The sequence below is a fragment of the Zalophus californianus genome, chromosome 1 (genome assembly GCF_009762305.2).
Source record: "Zalophus californianus isolate mZalCal1 chromosome 1, mZalCal1.pri.v2, whole genome shotgun sequence".
NCBI classification, from domain to species: domain Eukaryota; kingdom Metazoa; phylum Chordata; class Mammalia; order Carnivora; family Otariidae; genus Zalophus; species Zalophus californianus.
This window is the reverse complement of record NC_045595.1, coordinates 208,876,824-208,897,874: the sequence shown is the minus strand read 5'-3', so window position 1 is coordinate 208,897,874 and position 21,051 is coordinate 208,876,824. Positions and strand designations below refer to the sequence as shown.

The 21,051-nt window shown below is 44.4% G+C and overlaps 1 protein-coding gene across 9 annotated transcripts in view; it reads left to right on the top strand.

Moving 5' to 3' along the window:
* Positions 1-21,051, top strand: part of ERG (ETS transcription factor ERG) — a 252,399-nt gene that overhangs the window by 206,723 nt on the left and 24,625 nt on the right. For all 9 annotated transcript variants that reach the window (XM_027584632.2, XM_027584631.2, XM_027584639.2 and 6 more), the window contains one exon: positions 6,285-6,436. In XM_027584632.2, the coding sequence (XP_027440433.1) occupies positions 6,285-6,436 (152 nt within the window). The remainder of the gene's footprint in view (positions 1-6,284; positions 6,437-21,051) is intronic.

Below are 21,051 nucleotides of genomic sequence, written 5' to 3'. Positions count from 1 at the left end.
AGAGGCGATTTTGAGTTTAAAGCACAGAAATAGACGATTGTGGAAACTGGAACATACAGCATTCCATCTCTCAAGATCTTTTTGCCTTTCCATTATTTCCATTATTTTTGATATCCCTTCCCTGATCTCTTAGGTTGGCTGATTCTTTCCAGAGTGTCAAGAAATGGCAAGTATGGGGGACTAGCTGAGCACGTGTAGTCTCTTGATTTTTCTGTAGCTGAAGCAGCTGAGACCTGTGTGCTTGGAGCACCCTGTTTTGTTAACCAGTCCCCTGGTGCTGTGTGGAATGCTTTGGACCTGTGATCAGATACTGGGAACTGCTTGCTGTACCACCCGTTCTCTTCAGGAGAAGCCACGAGAGAAACTTCTGCTTCCACTGAGTAGCTGGTTCATCTTTATGTTTCAGACCCTTTGAACTGTAACAGGATACACTTCCTTCTTTGCTTTGGCTAGTAGGAAGCTCAGAGATAAATAGGTGTCCTACCTCTAGCAGCTATAAAGAGTAAGCCAACTCAAAGTGCTGATATTATTTCATAATTAATTCCTTTTCTGCCTTAAATTCCATTCACTTCCATTCCTTTGATTATTCATGTTATCATTTTGTCTGGGATGCATTTTTCTATCTGCCTTATATCATGTTGTCTTGTATGCAATCTTGTAAACTACATGTAGTTTGAGGAAGGGCGGGGAAATAAAATATATTCAAAACCACCACACATCCACATAAATATAACTCTAAAGTTGCAGAGGAAAATGATGGAATCTCCTCTTTGGAAATATGTTCACATAAACTAAACATTTGTTGGTCTAAGTATCTTCTAGAGAGTCATGCCTGGGGGCTTGGGAATGGAGCTTCTTCCAGCCCCTTGATTCTGAAAGTCTATGAGAACCCAGTGGGGTTTGGGGACATGTCCGATTTCTCACCTGAATTTAAATTTAGTGCAGTTTCCAATTTATTTGATATTTTTTGCCATGTCCCTTCACCGTTAATTTGAAATACCAGTGTGTCATAAGAAGCATAAGAAGTCAGTGCTCATTATCGCGATTCGCACACTCTTTACGAGTTGTTCGTTCAGTGAGGCTCAACAAGCCAACTTAATTGGGCATGAGTGCCCAGTTATCTGAAGAGTACCAATGCCCATCTTTTTGATCACGAAGTTAGGAGGGGCTTTTAGCACCATTCCCTGGTGTGACCACAAATATGCACACACACCAGGGAGATCTGAGAGGTTGCTGCTGAGACTCGACTTCTAAAGCTGTGCGGCCCCAAGGGGGAGGTGGGGGAATTGGAATTGGGAAGCGATACGGAGCCCCAGCTGTTCTCCAATGCCTTCACAAAACTCTTCCCTCCGCACCAGCCTCCCCCTCCCGACGTGACCTCAGCCCAATGTAGGTTTTCTCCTGCTGTAACAGAGCTGTCCTCCCAGCTCCTGTTCCCTCTACTGATGCCACATTTTCTAGGGGATTGTCAGGACTGGTGGTTTTCGGGTTACAAATAGAACCCAGATCTGAAAATGTGTATGTGAGAATGTGGTTAAGACATAGTAATCCTTTTTTTTTTTTTTTTAAGAGATTTTATTTATTTATTTGAGAGAGAGCAGGAGAGAGGAAGATGACAAGCAGGGTGGGGCAGAGGGAGAAGCAGACTCCCTGCTGAGCGGGGAACCCAACACAGGGCTTGATCCCAGGACCCCGAAATCATGACCTGAGCCGAAGGCAGACACTTTAACTGACTGAGGCATCCAGGTGCCTCAAGACACAGAAATTCATTTTATTGTGGTAAGAACACTTAACATGAGACCCGCTCTTTCAACAAATTTTGGGGTGTACATTATTGTTGACCAAAGGTAGAATATTGGAGAGCGGGTCTCAAGAGATTTTTCATCTCCCTTGACTGAAACTTGATGCTTGTTGATTAGGAACTCCCCATTTCTCCTCTCCCTAAGCTCCTGGAAACCACTTCAATTGCCTGAATTTGACCACGTTAGACACCTCATGTAAAGTGGAGTATTTGTCCGAAGTATTTGTCCTTCCGTGACTGGCTTATGTCACTCAGCATAACATCCTCAAGGCTCATGCCCTGTCAAAGTCTGCAGGATTTCCTTCTTTTAAAGGAGACTAGCATTCCACTATTGGATAAACCACATTTTCTTTGTCCATTCACCCATGGGTGGCTAGTTAAGTTGTTTCCACACCTTGACCATTGTGACTAGTGCTATCATGAACATAGGAGTCCTAATATCTCTTTGAGATTTGGATTTCCATTCTTTCGGATAAATACGCATAAATGAGATTGCTGGGTCAAATGGTTGTCTTTTCTAAAGATTTTCAAAGAACCTCCATTCTCTGTTCCATTGCAGCTGCACCATTTTGCATCCCCACCAACAGCGTGCAAGGGCTCCAATTTCTCTACATCCTAGCCAACGTTTATTATCTTTTGTTTTTTGTAGTAGCCATCTTGACAGGTAGGTGTGGGGTGATCTCTCATTGTGATTTTGATTTCCATAATAACTTCTGTGTGCCCCCAAAAGAAAGAATCATTGAAATATCTTGAGCAATGCCTATTTGCAATAAAGAAATTCATCCCCCAAACAGTAAGACAGAGACATTTCACATTCACCAAATGATTTTCCATTTAGCAAGCGTCTAATGAATTGCTTTAGAACTTTTACAGAAACCGCCGGAAAACACATATGCAAACACTAAGAATACAGTATTTAAAGGGATGCTCTTTGCTATGTGCATTTCAAAAGCAATGCATTGAACGTCCAAGTCCTTATCATGGTGGAATAGAGATCACGTGACCCTCTGTCTTAGGCAGGGCTTGATGCCAGTGGAATACCAAACTGTTCCTGGGAAGTTTCTCCCTGCTGACTTGCAAACGTCAGTATGCACAACATCTGTGGAGTTACAGTGCAGTAAGCCAGGAGACAGATTTCTGCAGCGTGGGGCTTTCCTTATCACACCTGGGCCACGAGGTGAACATGTATTTATTGGGAGACTTTCAAATAGACACTTCTCAGTTCTCTGAATCATGTTAAGATTCTCTTTTCCTTAAATAAAGTGGTGTCTAAATAGATGCCTCTGAAGAAAATTATCTACTCCAGGAACTGTCTATGTCTCTTGCTTAGGTTTTTTTTTTAAGACATGTCCTGGTTGGGTTCCACACCTGCTGTGCCGGGTAATGAACAGAGGCTACAGCGATGTCCTAGAATAGGAACTGTGCATGTGTGGCAATGCATGCCTTGACCAGAGTAACACATGGGCAGGGAGGTCTCAATGCCTTTCTGAAATTAAGGCCTATTTTACCTTGTAAGGACAGCATCTCCCCTTGCCTTGGTGGAGGCGTTCTGCCTGGGGACAGTGGGTGAGGCTGTCCAGCTTCAGGTCTTAGTTCGGACCCCTCCTGGCTCTGGAGCTTGAACAAGGCCATTCCCTTTTGTGTACTCAGTTTAAACCTCGGAAAAATAGAGATGGCGCCCACACCTGCTGCCCCAGGCTGTCGGAGGACCAATGATGATTAGGCTCACAGGAGAGGGCTCACCCCTATATATGCTGCTTTGGTGCTGTGAAAATTCCCGAGAGAATAAACAAGGAGAAATGACTGAGAAGTAAGAACAGCACACCTGCGGCCCCTGTGCCTTGATTACCTGCTTGAGTCCAGCATGTTGGAGGCCTGTGGTGGGACCCTCTCCTCTCTTTGGGGCTGCCGTTCCCCTAGAGTTTTTACAAAAACTATTTGACATGATCAAGAACACGGTTCCATTCTATCTTCCTCTGAAGCTAAAACAGAATGCAGTGTTCTGAAGGTGCAGCTTTTGAAGATCAGGTCTGAGGGGCTCACGTGGCTGTTTTTTTTTTTTACAATGGAAGCTGGATGGATGAACATAGGAGTGCTAATATCTCTTTGAGAAAGAGAAAGCTTACCTGTCTTGCAGGAGAAGAGAAGATTTAAGGTGCCTGGTATATAGCAGGCACTCAAAGTGGTCTAAACAGATGAGCAAATGAATGAACCTGCAGTGCTCACCTAGACTTTATTGTTGTAGCTGGAATCACCTTCATCCGCTGAGCAACATCTAAAGCCTTTTCCCGAAAGAACCAAATCTTTTAGACTCTGTCCTCTAGTCCCTAGTAACTCCTCTCCTTGAGGCAAATAGAGCAAAACACACAGCCTCCGCTCAACTGATGGAATTTTCCAAAGGGATAGGAAACTAAGTCTCAAGTGAAGACATTCCATGTTGTGATATTAGGACGGGGCTTCTAGAGATAAGTGTTTGAAGCCAGGAAAAGTAGCATCAGCAGGAAATAATGCATGTGTAGGCAGCGGTGGAAATATAGAGAATCCGCACCATGGGAACTCAGACTGTTTTTGTTTTTAAATTTCCTTCATGTTAGCACAGCTGTGAGGATGCCATGAAGCAGGACCATGTATTTCCAGGCCTGTGGTAGGGCCCTAGTCCTCTGACCCTGACCATGATCTTTACCCATAGATGTACCTGCACTTTCCTCACCATCAGCCCTAAGCTCCCTCCATCAGCACCAGGCATGTGTGCCAGTGATGCTGGGAAGCAACTTTGATTTTTCAGAGTTCTAAAGATGCTGAATGAACTCTTCCCAGGGCATTGCCCCTCAGTCTGCCCTTTCTGTCCACACCTCTGCCATGCCTTTGGCTCTTGAATGAACTTCTCCACCCCACCCCAGCCCTGTCCCACCCGGAGAGTGCCCTTCTGCCTCAGATGGTTTTGACCTTCTGAGACTTGAAGGTCAGGTCCATGCCAGGCCTGTAGTTCCATGATGCCACAAGTTGGCTACAGAGCTCCAAATAGTGAGGTGTGGAGAAGTTGAAGAAAAGCTCATTGGAGTGGAACCCACAACCTCAAGGCCTTAGACATGGGAGGGAAATCCGACATCCAGTGAAGATTTGGAGATTCCCAAGAGCACAAAAACCCTGTGTTGGGTAGAACCCGAGAGGCAATTGCTAGAAATCCACCTTAGAAGATGTAACCCAATTCTCAGGATCTCGAGTTAATGATTTGTGGGTTCACCTTCGAAAAGGCATCGACATATTTTTCTGTTTCCTGGTTAAGCTGGATTTTCCATTTGGGGTTTCCCCATTAGATGTTTTACCATATCCTATAACCTTCAAATGTCACTGACTATATATATTTCCAGAAAAAAAGGCAGGTTTGTCTTGATCCAAATGACCGTGGCTGCCTTAGTAACAGTAGTTCTGTGAACGGTTACCTGGGCCCAGCTGCTGGGCCCTTTCTGCATCCTCAGAGCTGGCTTCACACCCCATCCCAGCCTCAGGGCTGCTCAGTGCTCTCTCCCACCGCCTCCCAGGGTACCAGGCCTGCCTCCGTCTCTGCCCTACCTGCCTGTACCTCCGCTGGGGACATGGTGAACCCTCAAAGCTCCACATTGAAAGATCGGCGGTAGGGATTTGGAACTGGACACCAGGATTTCATTCTGAGGTTTGGAAGAGGACTGTTGTTCTAGGATAAGCCTGGCAGAGTGCCTTCTGAGCTGGTGTCGCCTCCGAGCATCTGCGTACACAGCCCGTTGAGAGTCGCAGAGAGAGGACAATGGCAGCGCGCTCTTCCCTGCAAGTGTTTCCAAACAGCTGTCGCCAGGGGAGTTTTGACATGACAGTTTCAGAAGGACTTGGCTTAAGAAACAGAAGCCAGGTGGCAGCTCTGCTTCCCCCATGCCTGGCCTGTCTTTCAACTGAGCATGGCCACCGTATTAGCCCAGCTCCAGCAGCGGGGACAAAAGACCACAGCCTGGGGGGCTTACCCGACAGGAATGTATTAATCCATTTCTCACGGGTATGGAGGCTGGAAGTCCAAGACCAAGGTGCTGGCAGGGCTGGGGTCCGGGGAGGGCTCCCTCCATGGGCTGTGGATGGCCACCTTCTCTGTATATCCTCAGAGGAGACAGAGAGGGAGAGGCCTCTGGTCTCTTCTGCTTCTTGTAAGGACGCTAATCCCATCATGGGGGCCCTCACCCTCATGACTTCATGGGGACCCCGATCGCCTTCCAAAGGCCCCACTTCCAAATACCATTACACTGGGTGTCAGGCCTTGAAGAAAGGAGTTTTGGGAGGACACGGTCATTCAGCCCAGAGCAGATACTGTATTTGCCCTTTGTTGCTTCTCTTCTCTCCTCCTTCATCAGCCTCCCCACCTTGCCCTTCTTTGGTTCTCTCTGTGTATCCAAGAAGACTGCGAGGCAGGCTTCTCAGTGGCAGCAATAATGGGAGGATTTATCTTCTTCCCCTTCAGGAACTCCCCGGATGAATGCAGCATGGCAAAAGGCGGGAAGATGGTGGGCAGCCCAGACACTGTGGGCATGAATTATGGCAGCTACATGGAGGAGAAGCACATGCCGCCCCCAAACATGACCACGAACGAACGCAGAGTCATCGTCCCGGCAGGTCAGATGCTCCTACTTTGCTCAGTCTGCAAACCGTGCTTTTCCAGAGCACCATTCCGCTTTCTCTTCCTGCTTCTGGCTTCCATCACCCTCACTGATCTAGAGGAACTATTGTACATGGAGGCCAGCAGGAGTCTGGCCACCTTTGGTGAAATGTCCACCAATCAGTGTGTGTGTGTATGTGCGAGACAGAGAGAGAGAGAGAGAGAGAGAGAATGGAAATCCATGAAGTGACCTCTCAAGGGAAAAAATTGCCCTTTCTCTGAGATTATTTGGTGTTAGGTATTTTTTTTTTAATGAAATGTTACTCATACTAGATGGTAGGCTTTTGAAAAAAGAAATCTTTTTTCTTTTTTAAAGAAAAAAGCTGGGAGCTGTGTATTGCTTGTTCTCAAAGTAAAATTTCAGCTATCCCTACAATACAGATTCCGAGAACCAGAGTAATTCTTTGCCACAGAAGTAATTCTAAACTCAAACCAAAGCAATAGCTGTGAATTTGAGGAAAATGCCAGGGACTAACTTGTTGAGCAAAACTGAAGGGACTAGGAGAGGTGACTTACACACGGCTCCTCAGAGGAAACGTGGTGCATAAAACCCAAAATGCCAGGGCCACAGTGATGATTTCGTGAGTCCTTCATCAATGTCAGGGTTTTTGGTGAGCAGTTTGGAGACACCATCTCAGGAAATCTTGGGAAATAGGAATCCTTATCATGATTTCTCGGATGAGGAAAATGGAGCTCCCAGAGGTCAACTAACTTTTCCTCGGGCCTACAATTAATAAGAGGCTGAGTTGGAGTTCACATAGGCCTTCCTGCCCCTTCGTTCTCTTCCTGGAGGTGCTGGGTTCAGTCTCGGCTCCTGACACAGCCCCTGTGGGCTCTCCTCTGTCACTCCTTGAGGCCGGCCATCTGGTCGCCCTGTGGCTCTGCCTCAAGGGCCTGGACTTACTGTCACTTCAGCCTGAAACCCTTGATTCCAGGTAGCTCTGTCCTTCATCAGGGCTCAGTGCAAATGTCTCCTCAGAGAGGCCTTTCCTGAGGGCCCCCCACCTAGAGCCATTCCCGACTCCACCCACGGACCTCAGCCCCCGCCTGCCTTATTTGTCTTTACGGTGTTCACTCCTGTCTGTCATTATACTGCACATTCATGTGACCGTTTGCTTATTAGCTTCCTCCCTCCATACAGCCTCAGCCCCCCAAAGGCCCAACCTCTGTGGCCAAGCACAGTGCCTGGCATACACTAGGTGCTCAAGGAACATTAGCTGAGGGGAGAATGGATGAAAGGCTACCTGTGTGTGGGTGAGGTTCGCACAAACTTGATTCAGCCTTGCTCCAGCGGTCACCTAAATTCATCTCTGTGAAGTGTGATGGTGACTGGGCTCCAGTCCCCTCCGTGGTGTGATTCCCATCCTACTGCCCCTTAGTCTGTGTAAGTCACTTTCATGGACTTCTGTCGCCTTCCACATAGACGGCGAAGCACAGCGGACCTGGCTGAACATCCAGCTTGGGCTTGTGGACTGAGCTTCACTTCAGGATTGTCACTGGCGGGGTGGGTGGTGGGGTGGTGGTGGCTTTCAGCAAACTGCATGAAGCTGCTTTGGTGTGGTTGATATGAAAGGCATTATTTTTCGGGGCCATCCCTCATCTCGAGGCATCTTGTGAGACTTTTCCTGGAGACAGTGGAGGTGGAGTCTCATGTGTACCTGATGACAGGAACAAAACTGTTTTTGATGTTGATTGAACGGCAGTTGACTTTTATAGGGGAAGCCCTGTATTCGGTTTGATCACGGGAGCTGAGCTACTTACCAGAAACCCGTGACTCGCTCCTGAGCTGGAGAACAGAAGGGGGGTTCCTGCTGATGGGGAAAAATACGGAGATGCAAGTGTCCAAGGCAGGCAACCTAAAAGAGGTTGAGAGCAAGGGTGTTCCTGGGGAGAAATGGAGGGCAGGGGTACTGTTGCCTCAGATGCTGTCTGGATATGAACAGAATGAGGTAGGAACCCAAAGTGCACCCACCCACACCTGTCTCTCCCTTAGCCTTGTTTCTTAAGAGTGTCATTTCTTCAGTTCGGGCAAACAAAGTTTTTCATTCTCTAAGATGGGAGAACCATTCCGGGGAGAGATTCTTGTCTTGGTTCTTCATAGAATCACAGACCCAGGAGGTAATGTGTGGTGCCACTCACCCTGTTTACTGCTGGGGTCATATTTCTCTCATGGGGTCAATGTGCTTTGAAGTCATCAGTATCATTTCCAGCAGGGACAGAACTGAGGCTTTCTACCTTAAGGGAAATGATGAGAAAACAGGAGAGATGTTTATATAGGGGAAGAGGCAAAGAACCAATTTAATTGAATCAGAGCATCCACCATTCCTGATATTGTATAGTAGGTGCTCATTAAATGTCAGTTGGATGGGTGGAATGGCGGTCATGCAGATTGGCTCATATTTAAGGTTTTGTGTAAAGACTGGTTTCATCCCCTGAAGAAAGTCCTCTTTCAGCTGTTCCCTCCTTTGGTTGCTTCACACCAGTGCAGGCAGTTATTCAGTTAATAGTGTTTGTAAGAGAGCTAGTTGTGGCTGGTTTTGCAAGTTGTGAGTCTTTCAGTTATTGGCCAAGCTTCATGTGTGTGTGCTCATACACAGACACACAGATGAACACACCCACCACACACCCACACCCACACATCCACCCCCCCACACCCAACCACTCACCTCCACAACCCCCCCCCCCCCCGCACACACACATGCAGCTGCATTGCACAATCCAGATAATTCCCCAATGTGGCCATGAGATTGCAGACCCTGGGGGCAGCTCTGTCAGCTGCTGCGTCTGTATCTTCAGCCCTAGCTCCAGGGCCCAGGATCCAGGCACCTCATGGCAGGCACATCTTGGCCATAGAGTGCTCTGCGCACATAGATGGAATTCTCCAAACCTAGTTCCACCTGGCACATAGAGTTCCTACTAGTTAAACCCATGAATGACACTCAGAAGTGCAAATCATAAAGATAGCTGAAAAAATTATGTATTTCTAAACATTGGCTTTTAAAACTCAAACTTTTAAATCTTGCACAGTTGCAAAAGGTGGGTGTCATTTGGTTCCAAGGTGTCCGCAGGCGGTGGAAGGGGATGCCTCAATTAGTACGTGATTAAGTGTTCATAGGATAAAAAGGAAAGTGGTGTGGGAAGGGTGGCCCAGCTGCTCATTCTGAGTCTAGAGAAAAATGTATTCCTTGGTTTGTCATAGGAGAGGAGCAGGGAAGTCATGAGAAAAACACTCAACCAGCGAGACCAGCAGACATTCCAGAAAGCCCTGGCTTATACCTGGTGTCCTGAAAAAATTGTAGATTGTGTCTCTCCCTCTCAAAGTACACCGGTTAGACAATAAATCACACTGGTACTTTTTTATCAACCTGTCCGTCTGTCTATTTGGTGTACATCTGTATGTCTAAGTCTACATCTCCTGGGGTTGGGCTGTTCCTGACATGGTTGTAGATCATTCAGTGTAGGTCATTCAGTGCAATTAGTCTTACGAGGAGCTAGACATGTGTGGCCTGGTGAAATGGCACTTTGTTGGTTGGCTCAGCTGGATTTGGACGTCAACTGGAAAATGTTTCTTCAAGTACGATCAAAACCACTTGCGTCAGGATTCCCTGGGAGACTTGTGATTTGAAAATGCACATTTCCAAGTTTCCTGAATCTGGATGTGGGGGAGGCTTGAGGATTCCACATTGTTGATGCACTTTCTGGGTGATTTCATGCATAATACGGTTTGAGAAGCTTTAATCTAAATGGAAGACACCGAATAAATTTTACTTAAATACACATTAACGGTTTTCAATAAAGGCAAGCCAGGTTACTTTTAGAAGAAGGAGTGGCCAGGAAGATAGGAAATAACCAACAATTTCACATTGATGTTCTAAACAGTTTAAAAAATGAAGAGTCACCCATTTGGTGGGAAGGAATTTTGTCTTCCTAATGCTTCTCCCTTAGGGATGTATTTTTGGGACCTATCGTTGGTGGCACGCTAATGTAACATTGTGTGACAAATATACTCAAATAAAAAATAAAATAAAATAAAATAAAATAAAATAAAATATCTGCAAAGGCCACGTGTCAAAGTATCCACAGGAAAACCCAGGGTGGTTAAAGGTACAGAATATGGTGTGAGATGGATCCCTGGGCTCCAGTCTGACAAGCTGGACCAAGCACAGTATGAGGTCTGTAGGCATTGGGCTTCATTCCTATCAACAGCAAAGACGACTCGGGCACAATGTAGGCATCTGACTTCCATGTGTTCCCACGTCTGCCTCGCCAAGTCTGTGAACATAGATCACCGTTGAGAAACAAATGAATCCCCACTGCACCGTGGAGCTGGTATTCTAAAGCATCTCAGTTTCAAGACCTCTCATGAAGCATCTGCCATCGGGGAGGCTGTCCCTCTGGGTACCAGCTGTAGCTCTGGCAGTCCCTGTAGCCTTTTCCATATTGACAATGCATTTGGCGATGTGCTAACCAACAAGGCTAACAAAGAGGAAGGCACAGTCTTCATCCACTTTTCTTTTAAAAGTTGCAAAATGCAACAGGACATCGGGTTTTAGCAGCTTACATCATTCTGAAAGATTTTTTTTTTCCTTTTCTCTGTTTTTATTCCCTAAAATGGGTGCAAAAGCATTGGACTTTTCAAACATTTCTACTTTTTTTCAGATTTAAATTCAGTTAATTAACATATAGTGTATTATTAGTTTCAGAGGTAATTGAGTGATTCCTCAGTCAAACATTTCTACTTTTATTTTCTAAATATCCGCCTTGAGCACGAGCACTCCTGGCAATCAGAAGTCTCAGAGATAAAGAGTTGTCACATTCGCGTGTTTGCTTCATTCATTCATTCACTGAGCACTTACTGTGTTTCAGTCACCATGAATAAAAGCTCTTATATGATTTAAGATCCCCTATTCTTGCCCCCCAAACACCCATGGCTGGAACTCCTGGTATTTTGTCTTCTTCAGCCCCTCCATACGAGGTCCCTTCTCCTCAACTCATGAGGTGCTCAGTGAGGACTTGCTACTCTTAGGCCCGTCACAGAGGAAGTGGCCAGAGCCAGTCAGAAGTAGATCAGACCCATCCACATGAAGTCAGTGGTTCCTGACAGGAGAGTATGGGGTTAAGAGCTCAAATGACTGATTCAGACAAATGGTTCAAAACATCGGAGGAACGAGATGACAATAAACAGCTTCCTTGGTACTGTTCATGATACGATTCTTAAATGCCTTTGCAGGCTCCGCCATTTTTCTCTACCACATCCTGCCCCCCAGTCACGTGCTCTCCTCACACTCTGCATCACCATAACCGTGTTTCTCCATCCGTGCTGTTCCCTCCGATGGAATGCCCTTCCTCCATTCTCTGCTCACAAGTCCTTCTTCAGGGCAACCCCCCCTGTCTAGGAAGCCAACCTTAATCTTTTGGCAACTTACTTGCTTCTCATAAGACACCTGACCAATTCTTTTATTACCATGCTTTATTTTGTTCCACATTATATTCTAGAATGCATCTCATACTTACTTAAATACACATATACCATTTAGTACCCTGGAGGATTTGAGATGCCTTGTGTACTAGGCTACTGATAAATACACGAACCAAACTACTGATCAAAAAGAAATTAAGAATCTGTCCTGAGGCAATTAAAAATATTAATGGAAAACCAAAATCACATGAAAGAAGAATGCAGCCATTTTGACCACATTTGACCATGAGCTTGGCCACAATATCGTATGGCTTTGAGCTTCCTGGCAGCCAAAATAAAAAGTCATGTGGGGACATAATCCCTGTTTTCACAAAGAAGTTTCATTTCACAGGAAAGGTGATGTTTTTCTCAATTCTGAATCCTACACGCAGGATCCCTGGACTTTCCCTTTGGGGTCCAACGAGACTGTAGAAATGACCATCATTCTGACATGATTGCAGTGCTCCATTTCACTGGCGTGTTTCTTGTGACATCCTTTATGAACAGAGTGAATTGCATTAGAGAACAGCTCCATGCGGAGGGAGAGCATATGCCCAGTGTGAGTCTTTGCTGGTCTGGCTTATTGTAAAGTCAAGATTTTGAGTTCTTGGAGTAGCAGAGGGCCCACACGGCTTTCACACGATTCCTCCTAAATATCTCCAAGCTGGGCTTTGAAAGCAGATGAATAACAAGTGATAGAAGAGTATACCCACTGACCGAGTTCAGACGGTAAACCCATTATGTTTGAACCTGTATTAGAGTTAGTTATTTATGAGCCTGTCTATTCTATTAGATTGCAAGTTGGGGAATATGTCTTTCACATTCTTAACCGCCAGACAAAGCAGCAGCAAGCTCGTGGCCTGTGTGCAGAGGTCAGTAAATGTGCATTTATTGAGTTAATGGTAATCCAGATTCAGTTAGCAAGAATCATGGAGTCACAGGAGTTGGAGGTACAAGACTCTAGATGATCTTAGTTCAACTTGGTATTAGGGTTCTTCAGAGAAACAGAACCAATCTCTTCCTCTGTCTCTCTCCCCTTCCCCATTTATTTATTTATTATGAGGAATTAGCCCATGTGATTATGGAGGCTGAGAAGTCCCGCAGCCTACAATCTTCTGTCTGCAAACTGAGAGCCCAAGAGAGCCAATGGTGTAGATTTCAGTCTGAGTCTTATTTATTTTATTTTATTTTATTTTTTAAGATTTTATTTATTTGATAGAGAGAGACACAGTGAGAGAGGGAACACATGCAGGGGGAGTGGGAGAGGGAGAAGCAGGCTTCCCGCTGAGCAGGGAGCCCGACGTGGGGCCCGATCCCAGGACCCTGGGATCATGACCTGAGCCGAAGGCAGACGCTTAATGACTGAGCCACCCAGGCGCCCCTCAGTCTGAGTCTTAAAGCATGAAAGCCAGAGACCTAAATGCAGGAGATGGATGTTGCAGCTCAAAAGCCAGGCCAAGGGAGCAAATCCTTCCTCCCTTCCTCCACTTTTTGGTTCCATTCAGGTCCTTAGTGTGTTAATTGATGTCACCCACCCACACAGGGGAGGGCAGACTGCTTTACTCAGTCTTCCAATTCAAATGCTGATTTCTTCTGGAAACATCCTTACAGATACACCCAGAAATAATGTTTAACTAAATGTCTGGACGTCCTATGATCCAGTCAGGTTGACAGAGAAAACAATCACAAACTTCCTCCTTTACACATGAGAACATGGAGCCCCAGAGGGAAGGGATGCGCCACTCCCAGGGACACTCACACCGGTAGGTAAGACCAGAGCCCGTGCTCACGTCTAGCTACAGAACTTGTTGGTAAGACGACATGTCTTCATTTCACCTACCACTAAACGCTCCCAAGGATCTCTCCCACTACGTCTACATCATGGAGTGTGTTTCTATAAGCTGTTTAAATTGCTTCTGTGCACCAAGTCAAGCAACCAGACAACCAAACCAGCTAAAACTTAAATCCTAAAGTCAAAGTGAATTATATTCCTAGATGATAAGCTGGATAGTGATTGAGGAAACTGCCCTGGGGTTATATGTGTGGCCGAAATCATAAACGCAGAAATGGTACAGTTACCATCTATTGAGTGTTGTCAGGCGCTGGGCCATCCACTTTGTAGAAAAGATATTATCTCATTTAAATCCCATAAGCACCCTATGGTGTAGGTATTATTTTTCTTACTTTACAGGTAAAGAAACTAAAACTAGAGAAGCCAAGATCATGGCTCAGGATGTCCCAGGCAATAATTTGGAGAGCCAGGATTCAAACCCAGTTCTGTCTGACTCCGGAGTCTGAATCCTCATTCCTGTGCTGTCAGAATTACCCAGGGAGGAACACAAGGCATGGAATGGTGGGATGCATTTGTTAATTTGTTCAGAGATTCTGAAACGGCCTTTTCAAAGGAGACTAAGGAAAGAAAGAAAGACTAGAGGAGATGTTCAAAAGAGTCAACTGTGTTACTCAGCACATAACCGCTACATTTCTGGGGTGGGATTGAAAATAGCTTAGATTTAGCATGAGTGGCTGGACGGATGTTAATGAATATGGAAAAAAATTGAAGATAGATGAATTGGTTCAGTTTATTTCACGTTCAAGTTACCCATGGGACACCCAACCACAAGGTAGTCTGGGGGCCACATAGAGCTTAGGGTTAAGAGTCATTTATCAGGGATTACCATACCTGGGTCCCCAAATCTGCCATTTGCTAGCTCTGGGATCTGGAAAGTCATTTAATTTTGGTGTTCTTTGGCCTGCAGCTGCACCAAAATATGGATGATGGTAATGCCTACTTTGTATGACACTGTATGGATGAAATAAGAAAATACATGTGAAGTGCATAAACAGTGCTGAAGATATAGTAAAACCTCCCAAAATTATAGCTTTTCTTTTCATATTCAGGTCAAGCATTTGGGAGAAATCCCTAGACTCAAGAGGGAGATCTGCCGACATATGCATATGGAGTGGGTTGAATTGTGGCCCCACAAAAAAGTACATTAAAGCCCTAACTCCTAGTGCCTGAAGACATGACCTTATTTGGAAATAGAGTATTTTTAGATTGCATCAAGTCAAGATGAGCTCATGAGGGTGCGTCTAATAAAATGACCAGTGTCCTTATAAAAAGGGAAACTTTGGACACAGACACACACAAAGGCAAGGTGATATGAAGACACACAGGGAGAAGGCCTTGTAATGACGGAGGCCGAGATTGAACTGGAGCAGCTGTAGGCCAAAGAGTACCAAGGATGGCCGACTGCCGCCAGAAGAGAGAGGGGGCAAGGGGAGGATTCTACTCAGAGTCCCAGAGGGGTCAGGGCCCTGCTGAACCTTGCTCTCAGACTGCTAGCCTCCACAAGCCTCAGACAACCTATTTCTGTTGTTTTAAGCCATTTAGCTTGTGGTAGTCTGTTATGGCAACCCTTGGAAAGAGAACCCAAGCAGGGAGAAACGTGAAAGTGGAACAGGTCATTGCATCTAAAACACCATGAGCGCAAGCTGTGTTGTTGTGGAATAACCAAGGAGACACAACACAGGGAAGAAATGAAGGAAAACAAAATCCAAAAACTAGATAACCCACTCAAGCAAAGTTGAGAATGACTGCCTCCAGTGAGATAGATTGGCATGTCAGAATGTCAAAAGGTATGTTTAGAGCCCAGCAAAAATAATTTAGTCATGTGTTTTTTGAATAAAATCATTAATGAAATTATTGAATCTCAAGCAGGCTGAGGCTAGGTGTATTTTCTTACAGTGTTTGACTCTTTTGTAGGGTATTGCATGATTAATATGTACAATGAAGTTTTTGGCAATCGATTAATGAATAAGTGCATGAAACAGAGCACAGCAGGAGCGAGGTTGACAGGTGCACTGGAAATGGAAAAGTTTTGAAGTAAATAGGTTAAAAATATGCTGAGAAGAGTCTTGGTCCTAGTAAAATGTTGAGCTTAAAAAGAACTCAAGGTGTTCCTCTTGCAGAGCACCTGAAAATGTAGCATGGAGTCTGACACATTTTTATATGCCTAGCTGTGGGAAGAAAGTCAGTGAGTTCCTTAGCGACTCAAAGCAAGGAAGGAGGTGAGAACAGAGTATTCCACTCTCCTGTGTCACCTGGTTCTCGCAGTTGGCATGGATGGGGGTGGGATACCAGTGTCCATAATACAGAGATTTGGGTCTTAAAGGGGCAGGAGATGAGGTCTTTGTCTTCCACAAAGCAAGGAGTTCGACCTGATCTCTCTCTATGTACATATGCACATAACTGTGTTTCTCACAGCAACCCCAGGCTGAGAAATTAAGCATCAAAAAGTGGTCACGGGCTAAGGACAACCTCAGACACCTGGCAGAAGGACATAGGAGATCTTCTTGGAGAGACATGTCTTCAATCCAAACATTACAGGATTCCTGCAGATAAAGATTCACTGAAGATGACTCTGTAATTCCAAGTTACAAAAACAGGAAGAAACAATCTACCTAGACCAAGATTCAGCAGAAACAACAGACAACATAATTAAGCCCTCAAGAATGTTAGATAATTGAAGCATGGGACTGAGAATATAAAGTAAGTAGATTTAAAAGTGGTTAAACACACAATAGAAGAACCAGAAAGAGAGGAGCAAGACATTATGGAAAAGAACCGATAATTTTGAAGAAGAAGCAGGAGAACTGCTAGAAACACAAAAAAGGATTCAAGAGTATCAGAAACTCAATAGATGGGTTAAACAGTTGACTTGAAAAAGCCAGAGTGAATTAAGGAAAGTAGATTTGAAATTGTTTTCAGGGTGCAGGACAGTGACGAAGAGATGGAGTATGAACGAAGGTCAAGGGCAGGGAAAGGGCTCGTGATAATGTGCTGGGTAGATCTAATAGACGTTCCAGAAAAGAGGGAGTCAAGAGAATGGACAAGATGAAATATTTGAAGAGATAAAATCTGACTTCAAAATTGATGAACAAGACCATTTTCCAAATATAAGCATAAGACAGAGAAAAATAAATAAGAAGAACTCCACACTAATCACATTCTGGCAAGACCGCAGAACACCAAAGACAAAGTACTTAAAAACCAGCAAAGAAAAAAGACTCTCTGAAAACAATGACAGTTAGAAGGACAGCAAACTTCTCAACAATGACACAGAACACTGAGGGCAGTGGAAGAAAATCTTCAGTTAGTTCGGAGAAACTGACAAGATTCTAGCTCTCTTCTGGGCTCTTAACTTTTTTTTGTTTTTTTCCTACCACAGACTCATTTAGTAGCTTGGTGAAGCCAGTGTGCAATAAACTTCAGAGGAATGTAATGAAAAACTTCATTAAGAGTGCACTGTAATCCATTCTGTAAATTGTGGGGGAAATAAAGATACTTTCAAACAAAGGGTCAAAGTTTGTTGTTAGCAGACCTCACTTCAGGAAATAACAAGAGATTTAATAAACAAAGAAAATGGATCCTAGAAGAAAGGAGTGAGATAAGAAGGAAATGGGAGAAATGAAATTGGTTGATATAAGAATAGATCTAAAGAGAAATGGTTATAGAGTATCAACCACAGCATCCTAAGTAGGGAGCACAACAACGGGGTAGAATAAAAACATTGGATAATATCATCATATCAGACAAAGGACAGGTGATGAGAGCTCAAGATTTCTAAATTCGTTGCTTTCTTTGGGAAAAGGATCTATTTGGTGATTAAATGTGGATTTTGTTTAAAGAGTAACAAGTAAAGAAATAGAACTAGAATGTTAAACAGCCAAACCAGTAGAGAAAGGAGAAAAAAGGGAATGAAGAAAGATAGATCGATTCAATAAGATACCTCGAAAGGAGGAATAAAGAACGTACAAAGCAAAGGTAAACAGAACACAATAAAGTGGCAGAAATCAGATCAGTAACAATACATGTAAGTAGGCCAAAGTTGCCATTAAAGACAGCGCGATAGACTAGATTTTATTTTATTTTATTTTTTTTATTTTTATTTTTTTATTATTTATTTATTTATTTATTTATTTATTTATTTATTTATTTGGCAGAGAGATACAGAGAGAGCACAAGTAGGCAGAGAGGCAGGCAGAGGGAGAGGGAGAAGCAGGCTCCCCGCCAAGCAGGGAGCCCGATGCAGGGCTCGATCCCAGGACCCTGGGATCATAACCTTAGCCGAAGGCAGCCGCTTAACCAACTGAGCCACCCAGGTGCCCCTAGACTAGATTTTAAAAATATACTCGAAAGTCAGTTAAGCACTGTTTACAAAAGCATTGTAAAGAATGAGAGCAAACAGATGGAATAAGAGGTACTAGTCAAATTCTAATCAAAACAAACCTGACAAAAGTGGAAAGAGAAAGCAGACAGCACTAGTGGAGATAATTGAGGGTTAATAAATAGAATAATAAATAGAAGAGGTTACATTCATGAAAACTATATGACAGTGATGAACTTGTGCATAATAACATAGCCTCAAAATATGTAAAGAATTGTAAAGGGAAAAGGACAAATCCACTTTAGGTGGGAGATTTTAATTTGCCTTTCTCAGTAGTTGATAGATCAATGACCTAAAAATTAGGTATATGTTACCAATTTTGATCCAATGATTATTTGTTAGAAACCTGCACTTAACAATTAGAGAATATGCATTCTTTTTAAACTCTCAAGGGGCATTTGCAGAAATTGACCAGACAGTAGGCCACCAAAAAAAGAACCACCAGGATAAAAGAAAAATCAGTGTCATATATACCTCATTCACTGGCGAATTCACTAATTCAAAAAAATTAGAAATCAGTAGCTGTCCAAATGATAACTGAACTTCATCTATAAATTAAGAAATTTAAAGGTTCTGAAACAGCCTTGAGTATAGGTTTTTTGAGTTCAAATTTCAGTCTATGGTAGAGTGAAGCCCAGAGTGAAGCCAGTTCTCGCTGTTGAACCTGCTTTGTAAATGTAAAGTCTTTCCCTACCAGGAGGCGAAATGTTAAATCTTATTTTTGCAGGCTTTTGAGCGTCTTGGACAGCAGATTGGCAGACTCGCCCAGGGCCTGGTTTTATAAACAAAGACTCCATAGGACTGTGATATGGCCTAGAGGTACATTTTCTGTTGGTATTTTTTTCTTAAACAAGGATGATTTTTCTATCTGGAAGCCAATATTTTACACGATATTATTCAAGAAAAATGACACTAGGGCTGCTATTCTCACCAGTCTGACTCTTGCTTAACCTGACTTTTATTCGTTCCTCTTGGGGGGGGGGGGGTCTCTGAAACAGGATGTTTGCCTGCATGAGGTATTCTGTTTCGTGAAGATTCAGTCCATCTTCAGCAATGCAATATCCTCTTGCCTGATTTAAATACCTACTTAATATTTTCCTGGCAGCAGTGGAATGCTACTAGGTCAGAAAACAGTTTCAGGGAAATGTAAAAATAATTTCAACCCGCCACCCATGCACTGCTTGCCCCCCCACCCCCCAACAGTAATTTAAACGGGGCAACTCTTGAACTCTCATTTTTGCTTTTATTATTTTTCTTTTCATTTCAATGTACTGAAATAGCCTTCGTAAAACTTGTGGCTATTAACCATGGAATCGAAGATACAAATAAGAGGCTTCGGAGGCAGATGACTTCTTTTTTCCTTTTCCCTTGGACTCCACGGGTTTACCATTTTGATGTCCCTGAGATGTGGTCTGATGACACAGCTGTTTTCCAAACAATTGGCCTGGAGGCTGAAAACAAAACAACTTATCTTCAGCGGTTCATGATTCATCTGACAGAAGCACCTCCAAAAGCTTCTCAAAATAAAGCGTAAATCAGACTTTTTTGTTTAAAGGAAGAGGCTGGCCCTGTGATAGGAGATTGTTTAGTTCATCTCAGCAGAGTTTGCGATGTGAAATCCACTGTGTGGATGCATTATTTCTCTGCGATGTTATTGTTGGCAGAGTACTTTCACATACGTTATCTCATTTACTTTTCTATTCCCCTAACATTCACTTAATTACCCACAGAAAAAGAAAACAAGTTCCAGAAAGGTTAACGTTTACATGTAGTCAGTGGTTGAATCGGAACCCAAATATTGGTATTTTGGCTCCCAATAAAGCCTTTTATTTTACCACTGAGTTTGCCCTGCTTGATGTGATTGTAATTTGATTCCTCCGACATTTTCAGTGACTGAAATCCCTGGATCATAAAGTCCAGGCTTCTTAGCAAGATACTTAAGGCTTTGTTTGATGGGACCCCAAATTTCATCTCCGTCCTCCTGCACCTGGGTGCTCCCTCTCCAGTCCTCTACTCCAGCCACACCCCATTTCTCGCTGCTCCCTCAACACCTCAGGTGTTCCATGCCTCTGCGGGTCTGAAGCTGGGTTTTCGCTGTTCCCCTAAACTAAAGGGCTTCTCCCTGCTTGCCACCCGAATTCTGTCAAATGCTTTTCGTTAATGCAGGTTCGAGCCAAGCCCTTCTGGTGAAAACTACCTTTTTCCTTGGCATCTCTCCCTTCTCTGGCTGCCCTCTGAATCTCCCGTTGTACTTGTGTTTACAGTAAATACTCAGTAATTCTTACTAGAGTTCAATGAATCGCAGTCCTTCTCCTATGGGAGTCCTTCCTTAGGTCCTTGAATTCTGCATGTTGTTTTTAGAAGAGGAAAAGCAGGCTCCATCATGAGGTCAGGTGACAGGGCCCAAGCCGCGCTGCTCACTGGGGGCCGAAGATGTGGAACGGCATGCCTACTCCGCAGAACGCTACCTACAGCTACAGCATCCATGCCGGGTCCAGGTCCTGGGGAGGGTGGGGCTCACTGTGGGGCTGTCATTGGTGCAGCCCCAGAGGGTCATTATAAGTGCTTAGCTCTCAAGATCATCGAAGATAGATGCCCAAAGGTGGCGGTGAGCGAAGGAGAGGGGACAAGAAGGGGCTAGTCCAGGAAGCAATGGGTGGTGTTTGGGCACAGGCATGGGGCATTGGTTCAGGAGATGGCAGGCAGCTGTGTGTGGCTGTAGGATGGCGGAATGGGAGTGGTTGAGAATGAGACCTGTGAAGACAGTGGGGATCTGGCAAACTCAGGGTCCTGTGCTTCATGTGTGGGAGATTGGGCTTGTCTCTTGAAAAGTGTTCTCTGTTATGACACCTCCAGAGTAGGTCCAGAATAATGGCACTCCATG